At 37.6% G+C, this 22,780-nt stretch overlaps 2 protein-coding genes across 13 annotated transcripts in view; both read left to right on the top strand.

Annotated features, from left to right (window-relative positions):
• The window catches only part of LOC147870768 (structural maintenance of chromosomes protein 6-like), a 28,378-nt gene extending 19,233 nt beyond the window's left edge, over nt 1–9,145 (top strand). For 9 of the 12 annotated variants that reach the window (XM_087341978.1, XM_087341982.1, XM_087341976.1 and 6 more), the window contains 2 exons: nt 74–93; nt 5,748–6,483. In XM_087341978.1, the coding sequence (XP_087198104.1) occupies nt 74–93; nt 5,748–5,800 (73 nt within the window). In that variant the 3' untranslated portion in view covers nt 5,801–6,483. Of the gene's footprint in view, nt 1–73; nt 3,867–5,747; nt 6,484–8,713 lie in introns of those variants that run through there. The other 3 variants (XR_015533172.1, XR_015533174.1, XR_015533173.1) reach the window with 3 other exon arrangements.
• A 3,557-nt stretch (nt 9,146–12,702) lies between these two features.
• On the top strand, nt 12,703–22,114 carry LOC147870770 (calcineurin-binding protein cabin-1-like). The gene is made up of 10 exons (XM_087341975.1): nt 12,703–12,714; nt 13,139–13,318; nt 14,734–14,871; nt 16,644–16,833; nt 17,371–17,516; nt 17,993–18,106; nt 18,436–18,600; nt 20,071–20,169; nt 20,736–20,842; nt 21,618–22,114. Exons 1-10 carry the CDS (start codon nt 12,703–12,705, stop codon nt 21,664–21,666), a joined length of 1,200 nt encoding a protein of 399 aa, XP_087198101.1. The 3' UTR covers nt 21,667–22,114.
• The last annotated feature ends 666 nt before the right edge of the window (nt 22,115–22,780 follow it).

A 22,780-nucleotide genomic window follows, 5' to 3' on the forward strand; every position in this document is an offset into this window, starting at 1 on the left:
CAGTAGAATAACACTGCTTAACTATATGACAGTGTTTCCTTTTAATATCATAATATATTATTTTTACTTACAGGATGGATGATCTATGCAGGGGTAATAATACACAGTGAAGAAGAAGGAGCTTGTATCTTGAAGATATCCGTCTTCTGGGTTATTGTGCTGTGTAGTCTGGTCGATGTTTACCGACGTTTCAGAGGTCATACTGTCTCCGTCATCAGGGCGATGAGTATGAAGATTTCTGTCTTCTGGGTTGTTGCGCTGTGTAGTCTGGTCAATGTTAACCAACGCTTCAGAGGTCATACTGCCTCCGTCATCAGGGCGATGAATATGCCAATAGGGTGTGAGGTGCTGGGTTTATAGGCCGGGAAGTGAAAGGTGTAGCCTGCCCCGAGCCAATGGGAGCATTTATGGGATTGGACCAATGGTAGCACGTGGGCGAGAGTGGGAGAGGGAGAGAAAATAGAGAGAGAAAGGTGAGTTTGATTGTATGGATCAGGGCCCTGAAAAGGGCCGTGTTAGTGGTCTGGTTGGTTTTCAGGGCCCTGATCGATACAACCAAACTCACCTTTCTCTCTCTACTTTCTCTACTTTTCTTCATAAACGGATTCCCTTGTTTCATTCTTCAGAAGAAGCTGAAACTGCATGATTGCTTCATTATTGACTTTTCTTTTCTTCTGCTTCAAAGGTATGTTATACTCGTGTAAATCAGCTTCGCCTTTCAGAAAAATTATTATAATTATGACAAATTTCAAATGAGACCTGAGGTTCTCATGACAAGATGTCAGTGTTTGTCTTCTGAGTTTGAATGTCGATTAAACTTGTAAGTAGGTGGACGTGAACACACTGGTAAAAGATACTGCATCTATCATCACTTCACCCTGGAAGATGGAGGACGTACGTCAATCCAAAATGTTACAATCTACTTACAAGCCTCAGTCCAGAAGACGAACATTACATTCGACAAGAAAGTGGTTAACACTCTTATTGTGAGGAAGTTTTGTCATGTGAAAACTAATGACGACACTGGGTTTTGAAATAAACAAACAAACAAACAGAAATGGAAAAAAGAATAATTTTATTGAGTACTTTGGAAAATCTAGAAACATATATCATCAGGAGATGGTAAAGTTGCGTCATATTGTGATATAATAAATATATATTTTAAATCTTGTCCGTCTAATCACAATAAATTCTTATTAAATATTAAAATATTACAATAATTAACACCAAAGTCATATCGAGCATGATGTACATATACAGAACAACATCGAGTATGCTATTAAAATGGAATAAAATCTGGAAAAGAACATCGTTTGATATCTGATAAAAATGTGCGCTAAAATAATATATAGAAATTGTATTTAAGTTATTATTGATTTGAATCTTCATATAATTATATTCACCTGAAGATAGTTCTTTTAGGAACTGAAACATGTCGTGAAAAAATGATGGTCTAATGTAAATCGAATATTTCGATAAAGAACATCATTTGATATATTTTAAATGTTAATTATTGTAATATTTTAATATTTAATAAGAGTTTATTGTGATTAGACGGACAAGATTTAAAATATATAAATATATATGTATCATCAGGTTTTGTAAAAACACAGTAGTCTTGTTTAAACTACAAATTAAATCTAAAATACAAGTGAAGTAGAATCTACTTCACAAATCGGAGGATATACAAACATATTTACAGCTATGAGTGTGACGATGTAATGAAATTATATACAGACTACAGGCATATTTTTTTATTAAATCCTGATTTCTGTTTATTTCTATTAAACCTTACTTCTGTAAATATCTGGAACTGCATGTGGCCCAATTCTCGGACTGTCTTTTTCAGTACAGAAATCTGCTTCCAAATCTTCTCCCAATCCAATAAGGTGCTACAATCTTAGATATTTAATAATTAACCAATATCATCATCAAAATCTCATACAATATATAAAGATACGGAATTCTTCAAGATTTAAGTTAAGTGTTTTTATCTATCGTTCTCTTATAGTCATGTCGACTTATCCAAAGAATTAAATACAAGCATGTTACGATAACAGAAATTAAAATTACTAATATTCGGGTGACAAAATGTGTTCTGCTTTAAAGGATACTATAATTCTATACATGTAAGAGATCTATCACTTAGTCATACATTTCAACGATCTGCTAATACAAAGTAATTCATCCAGATATAATATTGTGCTTCGATGGATATTTTAAAAGAATAAATTAGCTTGAAAACATAAAATTAGAGCTTCCATAAAATTATATGTATATGGAGAGCATCTTTTTTAGTACATTCCCCCCCCCTCCCCGTTCAATTTTTTTCCTTCTGAAATGTGAACCTTTTTGTGAAGATGGGGAACATAAAAGGTGCAGAGATAATCATGTATCACCTCATTTTATTGTATTGATATCTTTTAAGTAAATGCAGTAAATATAGTGGATTTGATAATGCATCATTATATAGACAAATACACATTTCATACTAACCTAACCATATGCTATGTAGGATTTGAGGTTTTTATGGCAGTGAGACTGGGTTGTTTTTTATGAGTAACCTATCGCCCTGATAATGGAGGCAGCAAGGACCTCTGAAACGTCAGTAAACTTCTACCAGACTGCACGGCGCAACAACCCGGAAGACGGCCGTCTTCAAGTATATGCTATATCGTGCCATGTTCAGATCACAATTATAGGAAATGATGCGGAGAATCTTATTATATATGCAGACGTTCTGTGGCATTGTCCCCAGATATATTTGCCAATGGCCTCTCTGCCTGACTGGGGTAAATGCAGGAATTCATGTTTCAGATGGGAGCACAGCAAATAAATCTAAGACCGCGCAAATTGTTCTATTGAATTCGCACATGCTCTTATATAAGTGTTTTTTTTCCAAAACACAACACAACCTTTTCCCTTCACTAGTAGACTGTAATTTGGTTATTAAAGTAATTTAATGGGGGTCCAAGATATGAAAATAAATAAATCTGTTCTGTACTGCCACTTACTCATACACAAACACACACACATCTAATGCCAAACCACCCTCCAAGTATTATCCTGATTGGACATACATACATACATGCATCTTTATTACATTCCATGGATCCATAAGTTAGTCAGATGACAATAGAATGTAGAATAAGTCATAATAATACAATACATGTTATACAAATACAAGTCATATAAATGTCACAAAAATACAAAGGATAAATTACGACTTACTTGTAGACATTAGGAATTCATCGACAGAGTAAAAGGAGTGTGTAATTAAGTATCTCTTCAATGCTGATTTAAATTGTGCCTTTTTATTTACAAGACTTGTGAGATTTGATGGTAGACTGTTGAAAATTTTGATCCCTGCATAATATGCACTCTTCTGAAAACTGGCAATTGGTCTATGAAGCTGATTTTTATTCCTTGTGTTGACGCTGTGTACAGCAGAATTAGTTTGAAAGAGTTCTTGGTTATTTACAATAAAGTTCATTAACGAGAGCTAAGATCTCTAATCTCTTAAATAGACTTCTACATGAATTCCTAGGTTTTACACCAGCCAATAACCTAACAATTTTCTTTTGTAAAGTGAATATCTTTTTGATGTTTGATGAATTTCCCCCCAAAAATTATTCCAAATTTCATTAAATAGTGAAAATATGCAAAATATACTGATCTGAGTGTGTCAGTGTTGCTGACGTGGAACAGAGATCTAACTGCGTAACATGCGCCACTTAACTTAGGTATCAGTTCATCAATATGATTAGTCCAATTTAGGTGATTATCAATTTTCAAACCCAATAATTTTGTGTTTATCGACTCTTGTATATACTTCGCATCATAACCAATACTTGAAGCACATTGTGGTGAGTTATTTGTTATAAATTTTATCTAGATTTAGGGTCAGCTTGTTAGCAGTAAACCATTTACTCATATGAGACAGAACTATGTTTGATGTTGAACAGAAATCATCAAAATTTTTATTTTAAATTATAACGCTTGTGTCATCAGCAAATATTATGGGTTCTGTTGAAGTATTTATTGTTTTTATTATTGGAGGAAGGTCATTTATGTATATTATAAAAAGCAAGGGACCTAAAATTGACCCTTGGGGGACTCCATGTTTTATTGTTCCCCAGTTTGAGAAAAAATTTCGTTTGTTTTTAGGTGCTTTTACTTTGATCTGTTAAATAGGATCTGAACCATTGCGCTGCTATTCCTTGAATGCCATAAAAATGCAATTTATCCAACAAAATTTCATGATTTACACAGTCAAAAGCTTTTGCTAAATCACAGAAAATTCCTCCAACATGCATTTTTTGGTTAACAGATTTTAGAACATTGTCTGTTAGTTTGAAAGCAGCATCTTCAGCGGATACACATTTCCTGAAGCCAAATTGTTCCTGGACTAATATGTTGTTAGCATGCATATGATGACTTAATCTATTGTACATAATCTTCTCAAGCACTTTAGAAAAGGTAGTTAAAAGTGAAATTGGTCTGTAATTTGTCATATTGGTTTTGTCCCCTTTCTTGTACAGTGGTCGTACTACTGATATTTTAAGGTGGTCCTGGAAAATGCCTGTGTATAATGAGTGATTACAAATGTGGGTTAATGGACGACTAATTAGAGCTGAACAAGCCTTCAAAATTTTACTTATTTCATCATAACCTGATGAGTTTTTTGATTTGAGGGAATTTATTACACTTTTCACCTCAGTTTCGGTGGTTGGAATGATATTAGAACCAGAAAAGTTTACAGGAAATGCAGCTTTTAAAGTGGAAACAGCATCTTCTGTCCCTGTTTGATTTAAATTTAAGCTTTCAGTAATTGTTAGAAAAAACTTATTGAAGGCATTAGCCACTGTTCCAGGATCATTTACTTTTTCATTGTTTATTAGAAGAGGTGGCATTTGTTCTGATAAATATATTTTCCCTGTCTCCCTTTTTATTATGTTCCATGTTGTTTTTATTTTATTGTCTGATTTTGCTATAAGTCTACTGTAATGCTGCTTTTTAGCCTCTTTTATATATGTATGTGTTTAACTGATTAAAAGTAAAACTCCATTAAAAGATATAAGTATGGATGTGAGTGAAATTACTGAAAAGGCATTCTGAGATTTTCAGTTTGTATAAATAAGGATAATGTCTTTACAGTAAATTTTACAAGTTATGTAATTCCATTTCATAATATAAGAGGAAATCTACCACCTTGGGTTGACAAGAGCATCAGAGACCCGTTTTAGAGTATGATTATGCTCTGAAACTGCAATTAACTTGTTTGAGTCATGCGCCTGAGCAGCATGCTTACCCTTCTACGTATTGAACACTGTGCAGCTTTGTGAGATCTGACATTTTCACTATGGTAAAGATGACAATATGATGATAGTCATCTGGGTTATGACACCGTGTAAGGCTGAAGGTAGAAACAGTAGTTTTCTCTGAAATCTTGGATTCTACCTATAAATCTACAAGGCATCACAACCCACAACAACATAATCAATGTACAGGTTATACTGAATCATCCTTCTTTATACTTTTCACTTCATCCAGTGTAATTATTATGTTATTTAATGCTGTATAAGTAATACATTGATTTGTTCCATAAAATGATTAATAAAAAGTAATCCCAGTTAAGCCAGAGGTGGCAGTATGATCATCAGCTCATCAAGAAACTTTGGGTAAACTAAATGATTTTTTGTTAGAATATATATTTTGGTAGAAAGCGTATGTGGAATCTGTTTCAGGGATTGATGGTGGAAAATCCAGTTGTGATCTACATTGCAGTCCAGAACTATGATTGGCTGCCACAAATGCAGACTGTCATCCAAAGCAACACTAAGCATCGCATTATCCTTGTAGCTCAGGATACACCACTCAATGGCATTTTGGGTCTCATGAACTGTATCTGCAAGGAGCCAGAGACCAACTTTGTAAGGTTAGAGACTCCTACTTGAACCTTTTTACTGCCAGTGAACAAAGTACCACATGTTAACAAGTTTTCACCTGATTTCTAAGATTTGAACATTTGTGCAATATTTAATCTCTTTGACTTATAAATATTATTTTATGTTTTAAAATAAAATTTCCATCTGAAATGGTGATTTATTTAATGTATTGTTCTTATTTATAAATTCTTGGAACATATGCCAGTTTCACTATTACAATAAAGTCCACAATCAGAATTTTTGTTGAAATAAAACCTGTCTTAAATTTGCATAATTGTTCATGTTTAGATAAAATGTTATAATGTACATTTTTGTCTTGAAGATTAGCTGATTTGAGTTGGTTCACTCTTTTCTTATTCATTTTCAAATATTGCATGTTTGATTGTTTGTCATGTTAAGGGTATAGAGCTATGACTCTGTTATTGTATATCCTGTTCTTGCTGTAGCACCTAAAGTGTGGATTTTTCATTCATAAGTTTTCTGTAGATGAATGTAACTTAGTTTTGTCTGAATCAAAAAGAGAGAATTTTTAATATGTGCTGATTTTTGTCATTCCCCAGTTGCATAAGAGCTTACTTGCTTTTCTGGGAGTGATAGCTGATTTTCTGGCATGAAATTAAAACAAGAGACTTTGTGAATTGGCACTGAAATTATGTAATGAATTTAAAGTTGTAATTGGTTAGTTTAATTTTGTTTAATTCTTTAGATAGGTCAAAATAAATGTTTGTTTGGAAGTGAGTTTAGTGGTTACATACTATGTGGTCCAGCTTTTACAGCATTGTGGTTGAGAGGATGACCTGTAGATTAGCATCCTGAATCAGTAATTGTAAGGATCACAAATGGAAACAGGCACTTCATTGTTATTCATTTAAACTTATCCAGATAAAAAAATTTAATCAGTCAGACCACATGGGAGATGGAGGCTTAGTTGAAATGATAATATTAAAGTTCATCTTATTGGAATAGGATAGGAAGCTGTGAACTGTATTCTTGTGGCTCACAATAAGGACCAGTTGGCAACAAACCTTTGTGTTCCTTGAAAGGCGGGACTTACTTTACTAGCTGAGTGACCATCAGCTTGGAAGAAAGACTCTGTTTCATGGAGTTTCAAAAGGTTGAATTAAATACATGTTCCTTTTGTGTGAAGACAATGAACTTTAATGTTTATTAAACTTATTTAGTAACATTATGATGATAATAAGGAGCCTTAGAATAATTCATATTAGATTCATCAGTTCGAATGACTGCATTATTCATGTCTCAATAAAAGGATATAATTTAAATATATAAGTGAACAAGCAGAAGGTCTACGCCCTCCTGCAAATTTAGTTGTGAGAAATTATCGAGCAGGGAATGTCCGTATTAGGTGTTGAGTGCTGCAAGTGCCATAATGAAGTCTGACGAAGGGAAGTTCGTGTTCGTAAGTACGGTTACCAGTGGGCTTAGTCAGTCAGTGTGCTAAAGAGAGTCGTGCAGTACAATCCCGTGGCGACATATGGAATAATCGTTTAAGAATGCTTCGCGCTAAGTTCATTGTGCAGTATTTTACGAAATCCTACCTGTTTTCATAAATGATGGAAGATTTTTAGGTTATGGAAATGTTTGGTAGTTGGTTTTCTATATGTGATGTTGGTTGGCCTGATTAATTGACGCAGCCCGCGTTTCATCTTATTAGTTTCTGCAAATTTAGTTCCAAGAATTGAATAAACAGGGAAGATGTCGCTGCTGAATCCGCGTGAGGTGTTGAGTGTCTACATGCCAACATGAAGTCTGACGAGTGGAAGTTCGTGTCCGAGACTACGGTTAGCAGTGGACGCTTTCACTCGGTGTCTTGTGTTATAGATAGTCGTGTAGGTATTAAAGATTTGTGTCTGGTTTTGATCTAAGCAGGGTGTGAAACGTCGCTGGGTTCAGTAACAATTCGGGTGACCGAGAGGCAATGTGTGCCAGAATGTAGGCGATCTAGTTACGAAATGTGTGTTATTTGTTTCATAGTGCTTCGTGCTAAGTTGATTGAGCTGTATTTTACGATCCTAGGTGTTGTTCCGTGTGGTTGGTTTCATAAATGATTTTAGGTTATGATTATGTTTGGTAGTTGGTTTCTTATAGGTGACGGTAGGCGTGTTTCGCCTTCATTTGTTTGTAGTTCCTGTCATTTTTAAGGGCTAAGATGTAACTAATGGCGGTTACGGAAGTACTTTCCAGCAACCCCGTTTCTGCTTATGATTTTACAATTTGTGGAGTGGTATTTCAGGCAGCATTTCGTTCGGCAGTGCAGTGGAGTGTGCTAGGTAGGACATCTACTTCAGCCCTTTTGTCGTTAGATGGCAGAGGAGTTCGTCAGGGTGGGCATATAACGATCATCGAATATCGCTAGTTCAGCGGTGGCGGGATGTGTTCGCTGTTTTTTTCGACGTTGCCGTCCCTGCGTATGAGGAGAATGGCGAATTCTGAGGTCGGCGTGATCGTGGGCTGCATTACGAGTCTAGTGCAGATTCACTGTCATATATATATATATATATATATATATATATATATATATATATATATATTGCCATGGCGTGGAAGTTAATTTGATTTTATTAGAATTGATGTGTGTCATCTTTGTGTGAAGGACGTAAAGTGAGAAATATTTTGGTTGCATGGAAGGTCGGTTTAGTTGGCCAGTTGATCATTAATGTGGTGTAGAGTGCCTTCGTAGTAAGAATTAATACTGGTCTCTCAATGCGGATGTTTATTTCGGTCCATGGTTTTGTTTCAGGTAGGCGTGCCTGCAAGCATATGGGATACTATAGACGTTACGCATTTACGAGTCCATCATTACTACAGAGGTAGCAAGACTTTGCACCGGGAGCTGACATGATCATTGTGCATGATGGACACAATTCATCAGGCGATGCGGTTGGGATGATCCACAGACACGTGTTGGCAGCCTCAGTTTTAGTGACTTGCTTGTGGAAATTCAGTAGCTGTTTATTTAAGTTTGTGTAAGAGCCTATCGCAGTGGACAAGGTAGAAGTAATCAGCTAGGGTTACAGGTTGTAATGTTGGTTATGTGGCCACCACACCACGGTCGCACACTTTAGATTCCTAGTGACCAAGTATCACGAGTTAGTAGCATGCCTCACAATGCCACAAGGAAGACCTCAGGCCCTCGTGTGATCTCCTTGCTTTCGGAGGAGGTGTACGGTTATAGATTCAGTGTGAGTGCCTTGTCTGTCTGAAAGAGGAGTTTGAGATCAGGGGATGTGCTTAGTGGCAACTTTCTCGTGAACTGTATCTGTAGTGTGTGGAGTAATATTACCAAGAGATGGCAGACAAAGTTATCTGAATGTCAGTGTTTCAGAAGATCAGTTGTGTGCGTGATGGGGAAGCAGCTTATTTGGAGTTGGAGATGTGAAGAACCAGACAGAATGAGGCACCTGGAGTGTTTGTGACTTGGATAGGAAAGTGCAGTATTCAGGTATGTTAGAGCGTAGAGTTTATTTACATTCCATAGATCCTTCTTAGGACTCAATCAAAGGATGGAGAACAAGTCATTTTCTGCAATATACATAAACCTCAGGACTTCATTCAATATACATAAACTTCTGTATTTTCGACACAATAACAAGTACGTGTTTCACATATCAATGTACATATACTGAGAATTTTAAATAGAAATACAAAAGTGACTTTACATATAGATTATAGATATACATAAAGCTTACGGATTTTCAGCAGAGATGAAAGCGTCTACAGAATAGTAAGAGTGAGTGAAGAGGTAACCTTTCAATGCAGGCTTGAATACCTTTATATCATAATTTAGACTTTTAATTGTTGGTGGAAGATTATTAAACAACTTGATACCTGTATAGTACACCCCTTTCTGATATTTAGTAAAGTTAGCATTTGGCACACATAGGTCATGTTTACGTCTTGTATTTAAATTATGTACATCTGTATTTCTTTTAAGATTATCCAATTTTTCCACCACAAATTATAGCAAGCAGAGTATGAATTCACTTGCAAGTGGAAGTATATTAAATTTACGAAATAATTTTCTACAGGATATCCTGCTTTTGACACCGGCCATTATTCTAATTATTTTCTTTTGCATGTAAAAAACTTTATTACTGTCTGTTGAATTCCCCCAAAAGATTAATCCATAAGACACCACAGAGTGGAAATAAGCAAAGTAAACTAGCTTTAAAGTATCTATTGTCATGGGTGGTATGACTGTTCTCATGGCAAGGCACGCAGAGCTTAATTTGGGAATAATAATATACTCAATGTGTTTCTTCCAATCTGAGGTATTGTGAACTCGTAAGCCAAGGAAACTTAAATATATAAGTGAACAAGCAGAAGGTATATTTCAGTATGAGATCTCTGAAACATTTTGTATATATTTTCAGGTGTTATTTTATTCTGGATACATCAGCACGCCCATTAAAGATCTTGTTATGAATGTACACAGTGATGGAAAGTGGGGGTCATACCGACACCTGCCACTAGACAGCTGTGCCACTGTTACTGTGCCACATGCCTATGTCAGCATAATGACCCGAGGAGATTTCTCCAGCTTCAGGTGGCTGGAGGGAAATCTGGACCCTGACAGGTGTTGATCAACTCTTGTACACAGTAATGTGATTACTTTAAAGTTCCATTATAGTGATGAGGGACCAGAATAAATGTACTTAAAATTTAATGCCAAGTGAGCTTGCTTGATTGTTCAACTTCATGAACAAGAAGTATATCAGAGAGTAAATGAAAGTTAGGTTGTCGAATTAACTAACTTCATAGCGTATAAGCTATCTTAAGAATTTGAAAACTGCTAATGTGGCCAAGAATTTACCCTGTATATAAGGAACCTTAAGGTTGGTTATTGTGTTCATAAGAACCACCCACTTTCACGTATTCTGATCCAGTTGGATAGCAAAAAAAAAAAAAAAAAGGGCATGTAGGTTTAAATTTGTTAATTCTGAAGATGAATTATAGTTGATTACAAATACTAGGAAATTTCCCATCAAGAATGGCGAAAAAATCTAAAGTCATACTTAAAAACACATTTTCTTTATTCTTTTACAAATCAATGTATGAAAATTTAAATTTAATGTTTTTTAACAAAAAAAAATCACTATGTATCTTTGCGTAACTAAGATTGTAGTATGATTTAATGTAGTACAGTCTTAAACATGATTTTATATCTAAGTTGTAACAACTGTGCCTCACTGTGTACATGCACATAGTAGGACGACCTTAACAACATATCCATGGCTATAATATTATCTCATAGAGCCCAAAATCTCTTAACAGGAAATGATCACCAACCAACCAATAGTAATTATTATGTAGTTAAATAATAGTCTACTGCTCATCAATTCTCTTGTCAGCTTTCAAAATCTACGCTGTCCTCTGTGTCTATATGCTGGTTTCTCCATTCACTATTAAAGAACGTCCTGTGCCCTTGTGAGAAATTGCACAATCAACATGAAATTCTGAGGGACACACAGACACACACACACACACACGTATATATGTCTCCATGTCACATAATGTAATAGTTTGTTTTATATATTACATCAAATTTTTTTGTATTTCAGGAAAACTTGGAATTTGTTACTAAAGAATTTTTGTGTTGAAGGGCTAGAGTTCTCTGGACATGACCAGAATGGGCAACGAGTTACAGGACACCTCTGGGCTCTCCATTTGAAATTTATGTCTCTGATTTCTGTTGTAATGTTATAGTCAGTTCTGTGCCTGCATATCTGTTGTGACTATTATTTCCAACTAAACGTCTGTATGTATTTTTTATTAGTTCCTGCATATACTACATATTTTGTCAATTCCATCTTTGTTACCTTATTCCTAACACGTGGCCTCGTGTCTTACAGCGTGAATATGTTCAGGTAGCTTAAATAATATATTCGAGATCTAGACAAAAGAAAACTATCCACATTATCTTTCTGTGGTTTCATTTATAACAAATTAAAAAAGTTGTTTGAATAATGATAGGTAGAACAGTTATTGTTTCATTTCTTTATTCGCAGAAATTTGTTTCTCCCGTGCCATATGTAACTGCTGTATTTTTGGTGGAAATTGCTTCTACTAGCTTCTGTATTACTATTTTGTTGTCAAAGCAACATGCTTACTTTTGAATGTCTTTCTTGTAACAGACGACAAAATAAGATACGAAGGGTTTATTTGCACCGAAATAAATCTAAACTAAATAATAGATCAAGTTATTGACATAAATTGAAGTTCTTTGGTTTCGAATACATAATATTGAATACTTTCATATATTAATATGTATAACTGGATATGGTGAAGTCAGATGGAATCCACTCAAAATTCAGTTTAATGTGTGAATCAACACACACTTTCCAATTGTTATTAACAGAATTATTATGTATTTTGTTATCTAAAAAGAATTTCCAGTCAGTGCAAATAATTGATAATTATTTAACAATGTATAAATTGTGAATTGTGTTTTTTTAATATCCATGGTTTATTATGTCTACTGTCATCTCACTAACTTATGGATCAATGGAACATATTAAAGCTGTATGATGTATGTATAACTATTTAACAAGTTTGAAAAAACAGATGTTTTTTTTTTGTAAAGTTTTCCAGCCCATGTAAGTTTAAAAGAGATTCATCATGCCCCCAGGTCTACTAGTGATCTTGAGATCAAGAAACTGTGAATCTTAACATTCACACCTTGTATTTATCTTTATGACATGGTACTTGGGCAAGGGCCAGTCCCCTAAAGAAAATGAGATTTCAGGTATAAATGGCAGTGAGTATGGAGGTGGCTATCTTCAGGGTTGTTACGCTATGTACTCTGGTAGATTTCCGCCAACGGTTCAGAAGTCATACTGTCTCCGTCAAAAGGGCGATTAACATTCATTGCCCTGATGACAGGCAGTATGACCTCTGAAATGTTGGTGGAAATCTATCAGACTACAGGGAGCAACAACCCAAAAGACAGCAATCTTCATCTTCTGAGTTCTTTTACTGTATAGGCTCATAAAAGTTGTGATCTTTCAGAGGTGGCTGGTGCCACCACCATCAGGAAACATGCACCTCCGAAACACCAGCAGACCTCTACCAAACTACACAGTGCAACAACCCAGAACAGAGCCACCTTTATACCTAAAGAGAATTTAACATAAAAAGAAAAACTTATTGCTTTGCTTTATTGTGAACAGGCTTACTATGCACTTGAGATGATCGGTCACATGAGAAAGGGTGAGTCTGTGCTGGTCCACTTAGAGAGCGGGGGTGTAGGCCAGGCAGCCATCAACATCTGTCTGCACGCAGGTTGTACAGTGTTCACTACTGTTGGCACGCAGGAGAAACGGGCATTCATGAAGAAACAGTTTCCACAGGTATTTCAACAGCCTATTTCCTATCTCATGCACACATAGGGGAGATTTTCCGCCATGATAAATTGAATTATTTTACAGATTCTGAGTGTTATGTGTGAATTTCATTAAAAATCGAAGTTTCGATGTGAAACATACTGTCACAGAACTCAAATACTGCTCCCCATCCCCGCTCAGCTTTCTGCATTGCCTGCTTGTGGCAACATCATGACCAAACAGTTGGGCATACACATAATCACCTTCTACGAAAGCCTGTCAGTGCCAAAACATTTCTAGTCACAATGCAACAAATGAGTTCCCTTTCAAATAATGAAGTATGTGCTCTGTTATGGAATTTCTCACATGACAGCGTTACTGTCTCAGCCATCTGCTGGAGGACTGAACGTGTGTGCTATTTTCCTATTTATATTCTTTGTTTTATTCTTTCTGATTGTGGGGCAGCTGTCAGCTTGTCCTGTTAGATTATGTTCCCATACCTCCACCAGGAACATTCATAATTTTTGTCTGGTTTCTTGGTTGTAAATTTTTGTTTTTGGCCTGGATGGACTCTGGGGGTTCTCAGTGATGCATGACGTGGCAGCAGCTGTCATAAGTTCCAAATATCTAATCTGAATTTTTGGTGTTTAGTATGGGGGGAAATTTGGGCCTCAACATGAGAAGATTGTGGGACATTTTGGTTTTCTCTGTGTTGGGCAAAATACTGTTTTTCTTTGTACATATGAGAGATGATCAAGAATGTCTAGGACCAAGGAACTGAGTACTGGTTCTGTGGCTAGAATCATAAATTCTGTTTTTACCATAATTAATATTCTCATTCATGCATTGAGATAGTACAGGATCCATGCCTTTGACCCAGGCACAGTACACTGTTTGAAATATTCTGGAATGTTTTTAACTTACCACATATGTTATAGGGATTTGCATTGGTATGATGTTGAGACTGTTCAGCAAGGAGAATCTGTTACATCACTGTTAAAGAAAGTGCAGAACTTTTTCTCTAGACCTGCAAGTTATAAATGGATGTATGTTCCTTATAGAATACATAATATTCGTTACTGTCCAGAATGTAAATTCAGAAATGGAAATTTTTCTTCCTCCAGGTTTCCCTATTTATAACACTGGTTAGACTACAGTGACAGAAAATGAAAAGTAAAATAATATGCTTTTAAGACATGCAACCATAACAGGTATTGAAAGGACTTGGCCTTGAAGGTAAGATTCCTAGAGTGTTTTCACAATGGATGTGTAAAGTCATCTTATGCTCCGTTTTGAGAATGTTTTGTAATTTGAAGGTAGTTCTCTTGCTTTTAATGCATACAAATTGTCAAACATGTGTGCATATAATCTTCTTTCCCAGTTGACGGACCGCAATATTGGCAGCTCTCGAGAAACCTCTTTTGAGCAACTCATCATGTCAGAGACAAATGGTAGAGGTGTGGACCTTGTTTTCAACTCCCTCACTGAGGAAATGCTGCTGGCCTCTGTACGCTGTCTTGCCCATCGAGGACGGTTCCTTGAGATTGGAACATTTAATCTTTAGAAGAACAACACTATTGGTATTGTAAAAATTTTACTGATTTCACATGGATTCATTATAGCTTATGCATTTGTTAAGTACTCTAAAACAATTGATAATGATTTACTCTTTACTGTACTTGAAGCTACTGATATAAAAATGCTTAAAATAGTTGTTCTCTATTCGTTACACAGTGCCGTGCCCTTCACACACTGGTGTACTTTGTTTGGAGCAGTATGCACCTATTGTTATCTTTGCTTTGGTGATTGTTCAACTTCATGAACAAGAAGTATATCAGAGAGTAAATGAAAGTTAGGTTGTCGAATTAACTAACTTCATAGCGTATAAGCTATCTTAAGAATTTGAAAACTGCTAATGTGGCCAAGAATTTACCCTGTATATAAGGAACCTTAAGGTTGGTTATTGTGTTCATAAGAACCACCCACTTTCACGTATTCTGATCCAGTTGGATAGCAAAAAAAAAGGGCGTGTAGGTTTAAATTTGTTAATTCTGAAGATGAATTATAGTTGATTACAAATACTAGGAAATTTCCCATCAAGAATGGCAAAAAAATTTAAAGTCATACTTAAAAACACATTTTCTTTATTCTTTTACAAATCACTGTATGAAAATTTAAATTTAATGTTTTTTTAACAAAAAAATCACTATGTATCTTTGCTTAACTAAGATTGTAGTATGATTTAATGTAGTACAGTCTTAAACATGATTTTATATCTAAGTTGTAACAACTGTGCTACACTGTGTACATGCACATAGTAGGACGCCCTTAACAACATATCCATGGCTATAATATTATCTCATAGAGCCCAAAATCTCTTAACAGGAAATGATCACCAACCAACCAATAGTGTGCATCCCTTCCAGATGCGGGGTGATGACTGCATTACGACCATCGCATCATTGCGATGGACCAATTGACTTTGAGCTCAGCTTAAGGCGCGTTCCCGCCGTTGTGGGGGAACGAATCAGGTCGCAGCTTTTAAGCCAAATTCAATGACAAATTACGTAATGCAGGGGTATTTAAGCGCGATCGTGGTTGCGGGGCGCTCTCTAAAGTTTTGGTCCTTCGGTTGAGCGGGGGTGTTTTTCTTAACAAACGTACGACAGAACAAAGGAACAGCCGAGCCATCCAGCTGCCTCCGTGAATAGTGCTTAAAAGATATATATGTTCCTGCGCGTATTAAGGAAAAATAAAGTGTCGTCGATCAGTGCAACACAGAAAGACTTTGTTGTCCATTTGTGTAGAAACCTGCTCCACCTTCTAATTCCCGTATATTCCCAGGGAGTCGGAAACTCGTGCTCACCGACAACCTCTCACCATCATCAACAATCCCTTTCTGTATCTTTACATATCCCACGTCAAGAAGCTGTAATCATATGAGCAAACCAGGCTACGACTACGAGTATACTAAACAAGCAGTGTGACGTGTGGTGGACGGAAAGGGACGGTTACAAGTCACCAGGGAAAGGTACCTACTAACCTAACGTAATTAGGATACGACAGATATTAGAAAGTTTGAAATGTATGAACTGTGTTTGAATCATGAAAAAGTTTGTACTCTCAAAGACTAGACCAGCAAACGAAAGACAGAAGTAAGGGGGGGGGGGGAAACAACAACAACAGCATTCACAGTAAATGTGAAACATGACTGTCGGAAGTAACGTTCTTATAAAGAATCCATTATTATCACAGACGTTTAGGGAATCAAAAATACAAGCTGTATCATACTTAACTTCATCATAAATGTTTTTTTCAAAACTGAGGTCCTAAGGCATTCTTCTCCCAACAGGCGCGCTACCTTCAGGACCACAGAGTCCCTCAAGTCCCCTTGACTTGGGTGCGGGGCATGCAGTTATATCAGTTCTACCTGCCTGATGAACTGCCAGAATTTGATTCCTACCGTGTCACTAGCATCACCGCTGATGTTGAATGTCTGCTGAAAAGGATTGCCTCTCTGATACCTCCTCATTATAATCCAGGTGATATATTTACTATTACTCTGATTTTTAAAAAGAAAAGCAATTTTGTAGGACAATATCTGCTGTCTGTGATAGCCACTTTAATGACGTGGTTGACTTCGTGAAATGCAGAAGGAATATCTTCATGTTGGGTCGTACTGTAAGGCCATATACGAAGGATTGTAAGGCAAACTGTAAACGGAACTCCAGTTTGCCTCCGGCCGTCTTCACCATCTGAGAACGATCAGCGTGCGCAGCCCCCTGCTGTGTGTTTAAATATTTCACAAATGGTCCCGACCCCGCGGCGACACTCAAAGTGTCTCTGATCGGGATGCCGTCTGTTCGCCATACAATATCGCAGCATCTGCAGAATTCTGTGCCCACATCTGCCAAGAGCTGGCTAGCCCACCGTGCATGGTATTCCATTCTGACACTTCGGTACCGGTAACAGCGACCACACGCAAGGGGCTCCACAATGTTGACGTACCTGCTTCTGCCCCATCTATATCGGCTACTGCGAGCACGTACAGAACTGATATGAATTTGTGTTGCTTTCAGCACATCTGGTGGAAAAAGTGATGGCATATATCGATGGGACGAGCCCGTCTTTTCCCGTGTTGGGAGATGCTCGTAGTCAGTTGCCTCGCTCCATGTCAGCGATCTTCTACCTCTTGGCTGACTATTATTTCAAAGTTAATGAATGGGTAAGTAGTTGATAAGATATGTGAATTGTGCTTCCTTTAATCTTAATTTCTTTGGATTCTCTTTTTGAATATTCTACCTTCCTTAATGCCCTCGCTTCACTTCTGTACTGTAACACCAAGACAGACATTTCATTACAAAACTTTGTTAGCATTTCTTCCTTGATTTTGTCTTCAGTGTCCTTGTAAGTATGAAGCTTGTAATTTAGTCCTGTCAGTAACTGCTTCAGGTCGTGTGGGGTAATTCCTGTAAAACCCATATCTTACTTTTCTGTACTGAAATTTTAAAATTGTGCCATGCACATGAAATGTTCGACTCGAACACGAACCTTTGAAGTTCCTCTCCAGAATTATTAATGGACATACATAAGTGTTTGTGGAAGAGTCCTTAGTGTTATCTGAATGATTTTGACACCGATTATTGCCGTGCAGTGTGGAAACAGTGAACACAAGGTTAAAGTGCGGAGTGTCTGTTGCAGGGGAAGGCAATTAGGCACTACCTGCTGGATGTTTGTGTCAATCCTGTACGCATCGACTCCTGGGCAGGAATGGCGCTTGCTCGTGGGAGTCAACTGGAAACTAAACTTAATTCTGTAAGTAAAATATTTACAGTGCGTTCCACTTAATGTAATCACTTTTGCAGGATGTGCATGAAGTGAATGCATGTGTGTGGCTGGTCATATCTGTCTGCGTGATTGAACTTGAGACCCACTGGATGGATTTTGATGAAATTTGGTATGGACTTATGCCATTGGAGTGTACTCTGACTTGCCAACTGCATGGGGCAGAGTCCTGAGACCAGTGGAGTGCCACATGGGAAAAGCGGATCCGCCACTGGGAGCAGACTCCTATGTGTATAATTTTGCTAGTAGCAATCAGTATTTTGTAAATAGGTAAGGTTCAACACAATTTTATGTCGCAGTGTGAACCATTGAAGAGCGAGATGGACTTTTTGCGTCAAGCGTCTGCTGCTCAGCGTTGCTTTCAGCGTGCTCTGGATATTGAGGCGAATCATTCATTGATGTGGATCGAGTACGGCTCCTTTGTCTATATGGTGCATTCCTTCTGTTCCCACCTGCTTAAACAGGTAAGATAAAAGAGCGTTTCTTGTAGCTGTAAACTCGCTTTTGAGCTTCACTGAGAGCAAGAGTCGTATAACAAGTAACTGAAAATGCTGTCCACTGTTTGATGCTGATGACGGAGGATGTACGCAATAGAATATTCTCAGGTGATTGGTCTATCAGTTTGAAGCAGAGGTACGATTTATAATCTCCACCATCAGGGAATGGTGTTTATTGACACACACACACACACACACATTTACAGATTCACTGGGGCCTACATTTGTGACAACCATTGACCTTTGAAGGTTAGGTTACTTATGCAGAGTAAAGTATAAACTCATGTCGTCACCATTAAGCTCACTGATTCAAAACTTGCAAAAACAAGTTAGAGTGACGCACTTATATGATATTTTTCTGACCTTCTGACATGCATAGTTTTTTCTTCAGAAGCAAGATGGCCTTTCTGAATGTTATTCAACATTCTTGTGAACCTAACCTAACCCTGCTGTGGTTTCTTGGAGTATGTTGGTGAGCTCTTCAAAGTCAGTCCTTGCACCTCCCAGATCATCTTTCAGTTGTCCCAGTATGTTAATACTCTTCTTGTTCAGCCACTGCATTGTCTTGATGTTATTTGTGGTGAGAAACTTGCTGATATCTCCAGAGGAGGAATGCGTATGAGATATTGTGACCATGCCAGTCTTTTGCTTCTCTCTCTCTCTCTGGTTTATCTGTGATGTGCTATAGCCATCTTGTTGGAATGATTTCCATCGATGTTTTATTTACCATTCAGACTTGGCCCAGACGCATTTGCTGTAGCAGAACAGTACAGAAAGGCAATTCAGAGTGAAGTAGGAGAAGAGTCAATGAGAAACATTTTAGGAACCATGTGAGTAGGAAAGTAGGTGGAAGAGTTTTAGTGACCCAGTGGTTGAAAGTGTGTTAGTTCTGCTGAGTCAGTCACTGCTGGTGAGGCTTAGCAGTTGCTTGATGAAGGTGTCTGAGTGGTAGGTCTGGTTAGAAAGGTGATAAGAGTCTTTACTCGGTCTGTACACATCTTTACAGTTGAAGTTTTGAAGGTGCTCTCTTATTTCAGTGGTTTCCCTGATGGTGCAGGTGTGACTGATCCTGTTGTACATGCCCAGTTCTTGATTTTGGAGTTGTCTGTCCTCTGTGGAACCGAAGCAGACGACTCCAGACTCAAAGATTGGCGTGCACAAGATCCTCTGCTAATGCAGTAAGGTTTACTTGACCAAATGGGTCTTCATATCTCCACCAGGAGTTGGGAACACATTAGAGACTCCAGACTGGAGATTGGCTGTAACAAAACTCTCCACAGAGATGAAACACTGCGTCATCTTTGACAGACAGAACAGAAGACATAGCCATTATCTGCACCTACAATTTCACATCATCAGGGAAGCCATTTAATTAACAAAACATTCTCATTATTGCATTGTAATTTTTGTAAACCATTGAACACTGTGTGTCTGCAGGAAACAGACAGCCTCAGCCTGGAGATGTTTGAGATATTGGAGAATCGAAAGGAGAAGATGTTGGACACGGCAGAGAAGTGTTTCACCACTGCCAGCAAGGTCAGCGGTCAAGTGAATCTTTGTTTGTTGTTTCGCTGTTCTGAGTGTTTTTATTTTTAAAATTGCAGATGTAGGCCATTTATCTCATATGACTAACTCCATGGAGCAGAGTTTATCGTAAGAAGCTCGTAGTCTCTCGGGTAATGAAGAAATTCCCCATCTTGCGTGCGATCGGAAGGTTCATTATCGTGATGACCAAGTATGTACGACTGGCCCCTGACCAGTCCATTCCTAAGGAACTATTAAAAATCTATTTTAATATTATCCCTTATCCAAGCCTTTGTCTTCCATGTGGTCTGTTCCTTTCAAGTTTTCTGACTAAAATTTTGTATCTATTTCTTATCTCTCCACGTGTTTACCCATTTGATAATTCCCTTTGATTTGTCATCAAAATACAGAAAGGCAGCTCAAAGACTAGGTATGCTTCGCCCTGTCTTTAATAGGAGAAATCGCATGTCCATCGGAAATGGCGTGCTGTTTTGTTAGACGGTCATATGTCCTATGATAGATTATACTTCAGCTATAATTTTTGTGGCTAAAATATCAGGACTGGTGTATGTTGACAGATATGGTATGCTGCAGGAGAGGATTGTGGAATACAAGATGAGCGCTGGGTAAAGTGGCAGAGAAGAGAGACCACAATCCAAGAGTTTTCCTTAGCCATTTTGCAAAGGTAAGAGCAGTAGGCTTCCTTGGTGTTTTTATAAATGGATTATAATTATTCTTGGTGTTGTGAAATAAGAGCCCGGTTAGAGTCAGAGGTAAAATGATCAAGAGAATGGGGTTTGTGAGTGGGATCCTGGGAGGGCTGGCAGAGATGGCTTTGAAACTCCTCCACAGACGACGCGAAGTGGGAAATGCCCTCAGGCAATTTGTCTAGGGAGGCAGGATTGGACTGGTCTGAAACTTTCCTGTCGGCAAGGTCACGAGTCCCGTAGGTCAGCTGGCATAGGCGCATCATAATCCTGGTGTACTGATTAGGAAAAATGTTGTCAGCCCAAATGTAAGTTTCTATTTCCTGGATCTGATTAAATTTATTGCACAAGGTTAACAACTCACCAGAGGTTTGATGGAGTCCGAGGCGGACGCGTGAATCTCGCTGCCTGCTAATCACCTAAATATTCTTGGAGGCCGGTGACCTTCCGTATGTTGATCTCATATTCCAGCTCATCCTTCCTGAGGTAGTCCAAATTCGGAAGTGCACGATCCATTGTAAAGATGATAAACAGCTGACAGATTAACAACAATTCACAATAATCAGTACAAAAGAAAAAAATGTGAGTGCAATAACAGAAGACCTTGAGTTAGATAGAATCACAAAACCACGCTCTGTGCTACCACTTGATATGCACAAAGGCCCAGAACCCTTGATAAGAAAATGGTTTATTAACAAACTATGAACTGAACAAGAGTATGCCTGTTGAATATAGACGCGACGTTTATTGCAGGCTTGCGAACACCTTCATCAGACGCAGGCTAGTTATGCCCGTAGGATAAGCTACAGTAATCCACAGAACTTGGCAGTTGAAGCCTTAGAAGTCTACTATAGGATCCACGCTTGCATACTTAAATATTTGGAGCAGAATGAAGGCAGAAAGCTCGATGACAATTTGAAGACGCTGTTTGAAAAAATGCTCAAGGATGCTGCCGCAGGACCATTCATGGCTTCTAATTTGAGAGAAATAGAAGGGTAAGCGTGTTTCTGTGTCATAAGCTACCGTATTGCTTATTAAAGTAACTTGCAGCAGGTGTGTTGTATGACAGCCTTGTGAATTAGTTTTGTTAGAGTACCCGAAACTGTTGTCAAGTCTTTTAAATTATAGATTCCAACAGAAAGTGAGTGAGCGAAAGAGTGATTCATTTGTGGAAATTTGCTTGTGTTTATTGATTGTAGCTGCTAATTTTAACATGTCTTTATCTGAAATAAACATGATTTTCAAATTTTTTTATTTTTGTTGTAATACTATGTGGGGGCTTTTTAAATGTTTGTGGAACTAGGAAGTTGTTTGTAATAAACTGAGAATTTTCTTTAGTTCCATATTTGTAAGTATTCTCTTAAAATGTCTCTGTTGTTTCAACAGGTTTATAATTTTCTTTCGTATTCCGTATTTACTTGCTTTAGGAAAGCCGAGAGTGACGAAGAAACGACCGCCCGTGTCTTTGGATATTTTCGAAGAGGTCCCATTTACAAAGAAAGCACGTCTGGATTTGCCTCTGGTTAGATTATTATTAAATATAAAGCACTATATATAGTAACAACTGTGAGCACATATTTAAGAATGCCTCATTGCAACTTCTTTAACAATTTGTAACCCAGTGTCAGCTGGCAATTGACGTGACGGCGTTACGCCACTGCAGCGCAAAAGGTTGTAATATTTTACTTCTTAATACAACGTTTGCAAGTTACTGACAACAACAGTTACGTGTGTTCTTATTGGTGGTCAAGTGTAGGAATTGAGGCAGTGGGACACAGGAATAAACAGAATATGGGAATAGCTGAGGAGAAGAAGATTAATTGATCCTTGGGATTTTACTCGGGGGAAAGCTGTCTGCCACCTGACCAGCCTACTGCTTGCCAGGAAATCAGTGGATTATGTTCAGTACACTTGGC

This window comes from Zootermopsis nevadensis, unplaced genomic scaffold (genome assembly GCF_977971745.1).
Source record: "Zootermopsis nevadensis isolate Lab colony 2312 unplaced genomic scaffold, Znev_1.0 Znev_ptg000202l, whole genome shotgun sequence".
Taxonomy (NCBI): Eukaryota; Metazoa; Arthropoda; class Insecta; order Blattodea; family Termopsidae; genus Zootermopsis; species Zootermopsis nevadensis.